Raw genomic sequence first — 12,375 nt, forward strand, 5'->3', positions numbered from 1 at the left:
TTTCAACTTTCACAACATCCTTCCAATAGGAAGGAGACTCGAATTGCACGCAATATTCCAACTTTGCCTAAACAACGTCCAGTACATCAGCAAAATGACCTCTCAACTCCTGTACTCAATACTCTGACCAATAAAGGAAAGCATACCAAACGCCTTCTTCATTATCCTGTCTACCTGCGACTCCACTTTCAAGGAGCTATGAACGTGCAATCCAAGGTCTCTTTGTTCAGCAACACTCCCTAGGACCTTACCATTAAATGTATCAGTCCTGCTAAGATTTGCTTTTCCAAAATGCAGCACCTCCCATTTATCTAAATTAAATTCCATCTGCTACGCCTCAGCCCATTAGCCAATCTGATCAAGATCCTGTTGCAATCGGAGATGACCTTCTTCACTGTCCACTACACCTCCATTTTGGTGTAATCTGCAAACTTGCTAACTATACCTCTTATACTCACATCCAAATCATTGATAGAAATCACAAAAGGTAGTGGACTCAGCACCGATCCTTGTGGCACTCCACTGGTCACAGGGCTCCAGTCTGAAAAACAACCCTCCACCACCACCACGCTCTGTCTTCTACCTTCCAGTCAGTTCTGTATCCAAATGGCTAATTCTCCCTGTATTACGTGAGATCTCACCTTGCTAACTAGTCTCCCATGGAGATCCTTGTCGAATGCCTTACTGAAGTCCATATAGATCACATCCAATGCTCTGTCCTCATCAATCCTCTTTGTTACTTCTTCAAAATATTCAATCAAGTGAGACATGATTTGTCATGCACAATGCCATAGTGACTATCCCTAATCAGCCCTTGCCTTTCCAAACACGTGTAAATCCTGTCCCTCAGGATTCTCTCTTAACAACTTGCTCACCAAAGAGGTCAAGCTCACTGGTCTATAGTTCCTTGATCTGTCCTTTCCACCTTTCTTAAATAGTGGAACCACGTTAGCCGTCCTCAGGCACCTCACCTGTGACTATTGATAATACAAATAACTTAGCACTTCCCTAGCTTCCCACAGAGTTCTAGCGTACACCTGATCAGGTCCTGGGGGTTTATCCACCTTTATGCGTTTCAAGACATCTAGCACTTCCTCTATGTAATGTGAACATTTTTCAAGATGTTACCATCTATTTCCCTCCATTTGATATCTTCCATGTCATTCTTCACAGTAAACACTGATGCAAAATACTCATTTACTATCTCCCCTATCTCGCGCGGCTCCACACATACGCAGCTGCCACCTTGCTGATCTTTGAAGGGCCCTATTCTCTCACTAGTTACCCTTTTGTCCTTAACATAGTGAAGGCGGCATTTGGTATGCTTTCCCTTATTGGTCAGAGGATTGAATACAGGAGTTAGGAGGTTGCTGCTGTACAGGACATTGGTTAGGGCACTTTTGGAATTCTGGCCTTCTTCCTATCAGAAGGATGTTGCGAAACTAGAAAGGTCTCAGAAAAGATTGACAAGGATGTTGCCAGGGTTGGAGGATTTGAGTTATTGGGAGAGGTTCAATAGGCTGGTGCTGTTTTCCTTGGAGTGTCAAAGGCTGAGGGATGGCCTTATAGAGGTTTATAAAATCATGAGGGGCATGGATAGGATAAATAGACAAACTCTTTTCCCTGTGGTGCAGGAGTGCAGAATTAGAGGGCATAGGTTTAGGATGAGGAGGGGGAAAAAGAGATATAAAAGAGACCTAAGGGACAACTTTTTCACGCAGAGGATGGTATGTGTATGGAATGAGCTGCCAGAGGAAGTGGTGGAGGCTGGTACAATTGCAACATTGTAAAGGCATCTGGATGGGTCACTGAAAAGGAAGGGTTTGGAGGGATATGGCAAGTGTGACTAGATTAGTTGGGATATCAAGTCTGCATGGATGAGTTGGACCAAAGGGTCTGTTTCCGTGCTGTACATCTCTATGACTCTAAGATATGGGGAGAAAAGTGCTCCCACTAGTGAAAAAGTAGACAAGGCAATTGTTTTGGGAACCTAAACAAATTGTTGGAAAAGATCAGCAAGTTTGGCAGCACCATATCTGTGGAGGGAAAATCAGAATTAAGATGTACATTCTCTAATTAAAATATTAAGCAGTCATTCACATTCGGAGGTAAGAGTTCAAAGGAAAAGAGGGTACATATCTTACAATTACATTACCAATTTGCCCATCTGCCTTATCAGATTAAAAATCCAAACAAATGATGCAGGATTAAGTGAAAACGAGTAGACTATATATATATATATTATATAGGATTAGTGGTGCTGGAAGAGCACAGCAGTTCAGGCAGCATCCAAGTAGCTTCGAAATCGACATTTCAGGCAAAAGCCCTTCATCAGGAATAAAGGTAATGAGCCTGAAGCCCTAAGATTAAGTCAGTAATAAGTGTGATATAAAGATATGAGAAGCAGTGTCATGGTTCACAGTGAGTCACCCATTAGCAAGAGACGGATTGAGTTGTAGCAATAGACATGAAGGAATTGGATAAGGGAAGACACATTTTTGCTATGTACTGGTAAACATAGCAATTAGATTTAATTAGTCGACAATGATAAATAGTAAAGATGTCTAAGGCCCAATTCTATAGTAAGAGTTCTGAAAGCTGTCATGGCCCCAAAAATAATTGCAAACTTGCAAAAGAATTCAGATCATAGAATTTTGCAGTAACCCAGGAGATAGGTAGGTGAACATTGTGAGCAGAAATAGTCACTTTACAAGAAAAAGTGCCATAGAACAGATTGAGAATACAAGATATAGAAACTCATGATTGAGAAGTTTTATGGGTTCAAACAAGTTAGAAGTTCAGGTTGCCAAATTAAATGAGTTGGGGAGCTGGAAAGAATTTGGTGCATACACAGAAGTACCAGATAGGAGTCAGCCAGCCTCATACAGACATATGTGTATATACACAGAAAAAGTGCTCCCTGGTAGGAAATAAAACGCTAATGTGACTAGTAGTTTGAGATTTTAGGAGAAACTTAGTGAGCAAGATGTTATAGTGGATTCCCCCTACACAGAAAAGGCGATTTTGAAGATCTTACCTATTTTAACAAAATATTTCTTGGAATTAAGTCAATTGATTTTTATGGAGTTTAAAAAAATTCAAAAAATATTTTTGAAACCTAAAGGTGATAATGACATAAAGCTATGAAAATTAAAGAGTGTGTTTATAGGTTGAATCATGCAGCGAAAATGGTAATACTTGATTAGGATGACAGCACTAAAAGTAGGCCGCATTCAGCTTAAAGTAGACCTAGCCATGTTCCATTGACATCACAGATGTAAAGAGAGAGTGAGTGTCTGTCAGGCACGTTTATGACACACAGAGATGATTTACGGTGGGCAGATTAAATGGTATTTGAGCAATGTGTGGGAATTATGAACAGCATCTCAATAAACTGGGAAAGGTAATTTTAGATCCCATGAAGAAACAGACCAGTTCAGAAGTTTGATTGGACAGCTACACTTTGTGCACTTAAACTAGACCAGATGAAAGTTATGATGCAGAGGAACTAGCTATTATAATGAAACATGCTATTATTGAGGAGGTGTTGAAAGCAAATGAATTAGGAAATCAATTAAATTCAAAGAAAATTGCAGAGTTTCTGGTTATGGCTCAGCTACACCATAGCTCAAAGTCATACAGCATAGAAACAGCCCCTTCGGTCCAATCAATCCATGACGAATATAATCCCAAACTAAACCCGTCCCACCTGTCTGCTCCTGGCCCATATCTCTATTCATGTACTTATTCAAATATCGTAATTGCATCCACATCCACCATTTCCTCAGGAAGTTCATTCCACATGTAAACCACCCTCTGTTAAAAAAAAATTCCCTTCATGTCTTGTTTTAAATCTCTCTTATCTTAAAAATATTTCCCTAGGATTTCAAGGGGAGCATAACAACTACCATTAACTCTATCTATACCCTTCATTTTTTTAGAAATTTCTATCAGGTCACCTCACACCCTCCTACACTCCAGTGAAAAAATTCCAGCCTGTCCAGCCTTACTTTGTAACTGAAACCTTCCATACCCAGCAACATCTTGGTAAATCTCTTCTGAGCCCTCTCCAGCTTAATATCCTTCCTTTAACAGAGACCAGAAATGGAGATGGTATCCAAAAGAGGCCTCACCAATATCCTGTATAACCACCACATGACATTCCAACTCCAATACTCAAAAGGTCTGAGCAATGAAGGCAAGCATGCCAAATGCCTTTTTAAACCACTCTGTCCACGTGTAACACAAACTTCAAAGAACTTGGTCCCTCTGTTCTTCAACACGGCCCAAGGCCCGACCATTAATTGTACAAGCCCTATCCTGGTTTGTTGCATCAAAATGCAATACCTCACATTTATCAAAAGTTTAATGGACAGTACTGTAACCTGTATTATACAGATACAACTCCATCTGACATTTTTCAGCAAGTGACCTAACAGATCAAGATCCCTTTTTAATCTTAGAAAACCTTCACTCATTCATTCCTGATAAAGGGCTTTTGCCCAAAACGTTGATTTTTCTGCTCCTCGGATGCTGCCTGACCTGCTGTGCTTTTCCAGCACCACTCTAATCTAGACTCTGATTTCCAGCACCTGCAGTCCTCACTTTTGCCTAAACCTTCTTCACTGTCTACTATGCTGCCAAATTTGATGTAATCTGCAAACTTACTAGCCATGCCTTCTATATTCTTATCCAAGTCATTTATTTAAATGACAAACAAAATAGGACCCTGAGCTGGTCCCTGTGGAACACCACTGGTAGGAGACCTCCAGTCTGAAAAGCAACCCTCCATCACCCCTCTATCTCCTGCCACTAAGAAAATTATGTATCTAACCGGCAAGTTCACCGTGAATCCCATGTGACCTAACTTTACTAATTAGTCTACCATGCGGAACATTGATGGCTTTACTGAAGTCCAAGAATAAATGTATGGGAAATGAGAGCAAACGGTAATTGAACTAGCCATACAACTAGAAGATACTTCAAAAGGGAAACATTTCTCAAAATCCCCAAGGGTGTTGATGTTTGACCAGGAAGATGACTGTTGAAGGTGGACACACAATTGCATAATACTCTTAACCATCACGTACATAAATTACACGTTTTATGATCGTAGGGATAATTGAATTCCTGCCAAGAGACAGTCACATAAATACACATGGCTGATAATGTATCAACATTACAGAGATCCAGAAGGTGCATGACATAAATAACAGTGACGAGGAGTGCCATAAATTGGCAGAGCATAAAAAAATTTCACCAGCCATGGATCCAGCTACCAACCAAAAAAGGCCAAACCTAGTTATAGGATATGAATCTGCAGTGTGTGCAACATCACAAGGAACAAGGAATATGATCACACAGCAACATCACAAATGCCTCTGAACTTGAAAACAAATCAAGGAGTTAACAGACCAGTACTGCAAGTATACAAATCAGGCTGAACAAAAGTCAATTTATATTATTTGCAGAATATCAAGAGGGAAAAATGGAAAAGGAACCACTTCGCTTGGTTCAATAACTTGACACACAAGGCAGAATTTTTTAAGACTCATGACCAGTGCCAACATATGTGTAAAAAGGCCATACTACAAAGTTCTGGCTATTTCTACTCATTAATAATGAACATTTCAAAAAGGAATGGGCACAGATAACACTGTTCCAAGTTTAATGAGTCATCGAGATGTACAGCATGGAAACAGATCCTTCGGGCCAACACGCCCATGCCAACCAGATATCCCAACCCAATCTAGTCCCACCTGCCAGCACCCAGCCCATATCCCTCCATATCCTTCCTATTCATATACCCATCCAAATGCCTCAAATGTTGCAATTGTACCAGCCTCCACCACATCCTCTGGCAGCTCATTCCATACACGTACTACCCTCTGCGCGAAAAAGTTGCCCCTTCAGTCTCCTTTATATCTTTCCCCTCTCGCCCTAAACCCAAGCCCTCTAGTTCTGGACTCCCTGACCCAAGGGAAAAGATTTTGTTTATTTATCCTATCCATGCCCCTCATAATTTTGTAAATCTCTATAAGGCCACCCCTCAGCCTCCGACCCTTTGGGGAAAACAGCCCCAGCCTGTTCAGCCTCTCCCTGTAGCTCAGATCCTCCAACCCTGGCAACATCCTTGTAAATCTTTTCTGAACCCTTTCAAGTTTCACAACATCTTTCCAATAGGAAGGACACCAGAATTGCATGCAATATTCCAACAGTGGCCTAACCAATGTCCTGTACAGCCGCAATATGACCTCCCAAGCTCCCGTACTCAATACTCTGACTAATAAAAGAAAGCACACCAAACGCCTTCTTCACTTTCCTATCTACCTGCGACTCCACTTTCAAGGAGCTAAAAACCTGCACTCCAAGGTCACTTTGTTCAGCAACACTCCCTCGCACCTTACCATTAAGTGTCTAAGCCCTGCTAAGATTTGCTTTCCCAAAATGCAGCACCTCGCAGTTATCTCAATTAAACTCCATCTGCCACTTTCAGCCCATTGGCCGACCTGGTCAAGATCCTGTTGTAATCTGAGCTAACCCTCCTCGCTGTCCACTGCACCTCCAATTTTAGTGTCATCTGCAAACTGTACCTATTATGCTTGCAACCAAATCATTTATGTAAATGACAAAAAGTAGAGGACCCAGCACTGATCCTTGTGGCACTCCACTGGTCACAGGCCTCCAGTCTGAAAAACAACCCTCCATCACCACCCTCTTTCTTCTACCTTTGAGCCAGTTTTGTATCCAAGTGGCTAGTTCTCCCTGTATTCCATGAGATCTAACCTTACTAACCACTCTCCCATGGGGAAACCTTGTCGAACGCCTTATTGAAGTCCACATAGTTTACATCTACTGCTCTGCCCTCATCAATCTTCTTTGTTACTTCTTCAAAAAACTTCATCAAGTTTGAGAGATATGATTTCCCACGCACAAAGCCATGTTGACTATCTCTAATCAGTCCTTGCCTTTCCAAATGCATATATATCCTGTCCCTCAGGATTCCCTCCAACAACTTGCCCACCACCGACGTCAGGCTCACAGGGTAAGGATACTTGATTAATCATGTTAGCTTACAAACCTGGGTGCTCCAATACTTACTAGGTACTTTTGTTGTATATTACATTGATAGAATACTCTTGGGTACCCAAAGAGCTTCTATCTGACATGGTGATCACACATTTTGACAAGATACACAAAGATCTTTTATGCAGCTCATAACAATAGACTGTAACCAGCTTTAAATGTATATATCTGATGCTTTAGTAAGCCAAGCTAAAATGTCTAAGGAAAGATAAAACATTATTTTAGTGTGCATACCAAAAGGTATCACAAGAATCTACAGGATTCAGATTACTATACAAATCAATAATAGTCCTTGGACTTTTAGAGAAGACAGAATTGTAAGGAGGGTGAAATAGGTGCTAAATTTAACAATTAACCCAAATAAGTTGGCTAAATTTACACAAAATAATCTTGTGCAGGGTTTAGATTATTAGAAAAACTGACACAACCATCAAGCTCAATATTGGGATTACCTTATTGGTCAGTGCAGATATTGCTATCGAGGGGTGTAACAAGTTACAGGTTCAACAAACAGTTCCATATATAATAATGAAGACGACAATAAGGTTATCTTCAAGAATAAAACTATAATGAGAATTTGATGCGCCAGTAGATTTGCTTCAGTGCCGAAATATCCTCCAATTCTATTACCTGTGGACTGGTCAGCTGTGGTAGTAGTTGTGGTACAGTCTGTTGTTGCTGCTGTGGTGGTACCTGCTGTTGTTGCATTGGCAGTCTGCCTTCATGGTGTTCTTGTTTCACCATCAAATCTTTTCTCAACTGTTCAACGACTTTTTTCTGAAACAAAAAGATAGAATCAGCATTTTAGAAATGTAAAACACTTCATTCATGTTAGTTTGCTATGTCTGCCTATTTGGACTTCCTTGAAGAATGCTGATCAAACAGAAAGTACAGAAAACAAAAAGAGCCAAAACCTCATTCATACAGAAGTCTACAAAGGACTTGGAATACTCAAGATATAGGAGCAAAAATGCGCCATTCGGCCAAGTTAAGTAGCAAAGTATAAGTATTTATATTTTGGACAGTGATTGCAAATCAGTTGCCCATTCTGCACTGTGCCTGATATTTTAGCCTTCACTGGTTATAAATACTACTGATCCAACACTCAGCATAAAGCAATGAAAAGCCTGGTGGTGCAAACAATGCATTATGTTTAATGCTGTTTGAATGAATTAAGGCCAAATGGCCTTACTCATTTGTTATCTGGTGATCTTATAAACAAACAAAAGGATTCACCTGAACAGAAAAACAAATTAACGCTACGCTTTTCACACTGCTGCCAAGAGATCTTGATGAAGCTTTTTGTCTTAAATTGATCAGGAAATTTTACAAGAATACAAATTCAAGACAAAAAACAGTAACTAGACTGTTGAAATACTGACACTAACTTCTCAACTAATCAGTACTCTTGTCATACAGTATAAATTTTGGATTTTCCTTGTGAAGTTGTATTTTGCAAAATGTCTTAATGAGTGCAAGACGAAAGATTTTTGACAAATACATATTTATCAGTGATGCTCTCATTCTTTACTACCAAACAATTACCAGTACCATCCCCTATATGCTTCTCAGCACCTAATCGATTAGCATCAAGACTGATTATTTATCTATCTGTTGCTCAGCCAATAGGCTAAGATCTAAGTGATGGGAGCACATCCAGAGTGGATTTTGTTTCGAAAAAACACAGATGAAAAAACTACATGAATTATCAAGCTAATTCAAAGTGTATCTTGATCTTTTATACTTATTGTCTCAGTAAACAGGTACAAAACCACATAAACCAAAGTGTGTAGCTTTCATTTGTGATCCTTGCTGCTTTAGCTGATCATAGCTGCTGTGACAAAGCAAACTACCTTTTCATCCATGAGCTAAGGCGAATCAAATTGAAGGCAGGCATCCTATTCTTGTTGAGGACGCAATGATCCTTGACCAATTATACATATAAACGTATCCATTAAAGAATTAAATTATGTTTTGCTAGCACCTTCAAAAACCTTTGAAACAACTTCACAGATATAAATTGATGAGGTATAATGAGGGGGACTGGGTGTGGAAAAAGATGCCTTGCAAGGATATCAATTTTAAATTAGAGGTATGGGGTGCCTTTTTCAATATATGTCAGTGAGGACAGTGGCAACATAAGAACAATACTTGGTGCGAGATTGAAAATAGGCGGTGGAGTTTTGGATTAGCTAAAATTGATGGTTTGAAGGACAAGAGTCCAGCCAGAAAGATACTAGAATGCACACAGATACAATCTACAGTACAGAGAGGACGTTCAGTCCAGTCCAGTCCAATTCCAGTGTTTGTTTCTCATGACTTTGCATCTAATCCTATGCTATCAATATTTATTTCTTCTTCATGCGTTTATCAAACTTCCTTTTCCTTTGGTTATTTATCCTAAATACACTTTACGGAAAAAAGTTTCATATTCTAACTAAACTCAGGGTAATGATAATTTGCGAGTTACCAACTTACATTTACAATTATTTTAGACTCCCCAAAAGTGAAAATACTTTGTGAATTTCCATTCATCATACTGACAATTGTGTTCCAGCCAAGGTTCACATCCTTTTGAGACAAGTACTGTGCAATACCATCTCTCCAGCTACAAATAAACCTCACTGCTTGGGTTGTTAAATGAGTTGTTAAATGTGTGACATTGTTTTGACAAATGTGTATAAATGTACTTCAGGATCCTCCTCTCAACTGCCCCATTTTGGTCTCTTATTGAAACAGTTCATGATCTCCTAATCTTACTACAAAAATGCATGCCCTCACAATATATTCAGTTACAATCACACAGATCTTGCGGGTTAATGAATATTTCTTATTTCATCACACGTCTTCAGTACCAATTAAAGAAAGAATCATTTAACCCCATCACAAATTATGAAGTCATACATATGATTCCTGATTCAATTCACCAGTTGCTAACAACAATTGTCCCAAAATTATTCCCAGTGGAACAACACTTCCCATATTTTACTGGTTTGAGTAGCTACCTATGTTCTGTTTGTTGTTTCGTAGCTAGCTTGTCACACATTTTAAAAATTGTCCTGCATTTCACATGCTCTGACTTTTGTTCTAAATCTATTATTATGGTAACTTACAGGTAACAAATGTAGTTTAAGATCTTAGCAGCAATTTCATAAAACTGATTGTCCACAGTCAGATAGCTTCATGCTGTTTAAGGAGAAAATGAGGACTGTAGATGCTGGAGATCAGAGCTGAAAATGTGTGCTGGAAAAGCGCAGCAGGTCAGGCAGCATCCAAGGAACAGGAGAATCGACGTTTCGGGAAGAAGGGCTGATGCCCAAAACCTCGATTCTCCTGTTCCTTGAATGCTGCCTGACCTGCTGTGCTTTTCCAGCAACACATTTTCAGCTCATGCTGTTTAAGGACTACACTTATCAAATATCCACTTGGACGAAGGTGGTGTGTACAGATGGTATGTTCATACATGTATTATGTAAAGTACTCAAAATTGCTTTGGAGTGACAGTACTTTACAGAAAGTCTTAACTTTGAAGACTGGAGAGTTGCAAAATGGGTACCAGGCAATGAATAAAGAGAAACTGAGGACTGCAGATGCAGGAGATCAGAGTCAAAGAACGTGGTGCTGGAAAAGCACAGCTGGTCAAGCAGCATCCGAGGAGCCGAAGAATCAATGATTCTGGCATAAGCCCTTCATCAGCCACAAATGCAAGTGAGATAGGAAGTGGAATAATTACAAGGACTGGTTTCAAATACAACATCCGGCTATGCAATATTAGCTTTAAAAAAAGCAGTTAATCACATAAGCTGACGTACAACAATACTTGGCAATTTCTGCTGTTGTGAGCACCAGTGTGTTATTGTTCTGAAAGACAATATTTTCAGAATGTGAACAGTAAAAGCAATCAGCCTCAACTGAGTTGTCTCTTTTGAAATATGCTTCAAAGCTTTCTATTCGGATATAAGTTTCTGTAACTATTGGAAAGCACAAGTACAAGTATACAAGGACTAAAGAATCTATTTTAAAATAAAACTACTTACATGCAAAGATGTAAACTTCACTTTTTTTTAAAGAAAATGATGAGCCACCAACAAAATCTAGTTTATATACTGGTTGCTATTCTGGATCGTTCTCAAAAACAACTTGGCTACCAACTTTGCAGTGAAACTGACAGAATCCTGGAAGGCAGTAACTTGCCACTTTTAAGAGTGTGGTAATAGTACATGTATGTGTTGTGTGTAGGAGGGATAAAACAAAGTAAGGGAAACAATATGATGCAACCTTGTAAAGAACATAAATTGGCACATCTAATTAATGAGTTTAAATTCACCATGGTTTGGCATTCGAATACAAACTGAATAGGTCATAAGTTCAGTAAGAGGCCTATGCTGTTCTGTCTCAAAAGAAACAACTGTTGTAGACACACTAGAATTATACTGTGCGCTGCTAGGCTTTGATAGTGGAAGGAAGGAAATTGGACTGAATTAGTAGTTACTTTTGATCACCATTTTGGGATGTATTAATTTATAAGCATTTAATGCAGCAGAATTCAGCATTGTCCTCTTGATTGAGCAATCTGTCAATATTCAACCTAAGTTTATACACAATCTTTTGGACAAGAGTATTAATACTTATCAAAGAGGAACTTGGCATCAATCAATAACTTTAAAAAAGAAACTGGGATTGGGGAAAGGGAGGTTGTTACACTTTCATAGCAGTTCATCTCCAAACACCAAAAAACTGAATGATTTAATCCTATTTCTAGAAGATCTTTATGCACACCCTTTCTTTCACATGATGCATACCATTAGTGTGCAGCACCTTTTTAGACCAAACTTGCCACAATTCACTTCGATAATACTCTCAACAATGATTCTTTTGTGTATATTTATAATGCAAAGCTATCACATGCATATCAGAAATTTAAATAGCAACATAATATTAGAAAAATATTCACCTATCTTGCTTTACACAACACATTATGTAATGTTTCATTGAATAACAAACTCGAAGCAAAATAAAACTTCTCCATAAGATTTCAGTCTTACCACCATCTACTCATTATTCTAACTGATACTGTTATAGATCAAACATTCATATTTATCATGTATTTTGAACTTTAAGTATGACAGATAACGAAATAAATAGGACACAAGGCAAATGAAAGTGATCCAGTGTCAAAATATAAATTGCAGAAACAGAAAAATTCAACATGTACAAACCTACTTGCTAAATAAAGTTACCCAACCAAAACACAGCATTCTACATGCATTCACATACATCTGCAAACAT

The 12,375-nt window shown here is 38.9% G+C and overlaps 1 protein-coding gene across 6 annotated transcripts in view; it reads right to left on the reverse strand.

Moving 5' to 3' along the window:
* phf21aa (PHD finger protein 21Aa) overlaps positions 1–12,375 on the reverse strand; it is a 336,953-nt gene that overhangs the window by 126,934 nt on the left and 197,644 nt on the right. For all 6 annotated transcript variants that reach the window (XM_072591807.1, XM_072591806.1, XM_072591809.1 and 3 more), the window contains one exon: positions 7,717–7,863. In XM_072591807.1, the coding sequence (XP_072447908.1) occupies positions 7,717–7,863 (147 nt within the window). The remainder of the gene's footprint in view (positions 1–7,716; positions 7,864–12,375) is intronic.

This window comes from Chiloscyllium punctatum, chromosome 22 (assembly GCF_047496795.1).
Source record: "Chiloscyllium punctatum isolate Juve2018m chromosome 22, sChiPun1.3, whole genome shotgun sequence".
Lineage (NCBI taxonomy): Eukaryota > Metazoa > Chordata > Chondrichthyes > Orectolobiformes > Hemiscylliidae > Chiloscyllium > Chiloscyllium punctatum.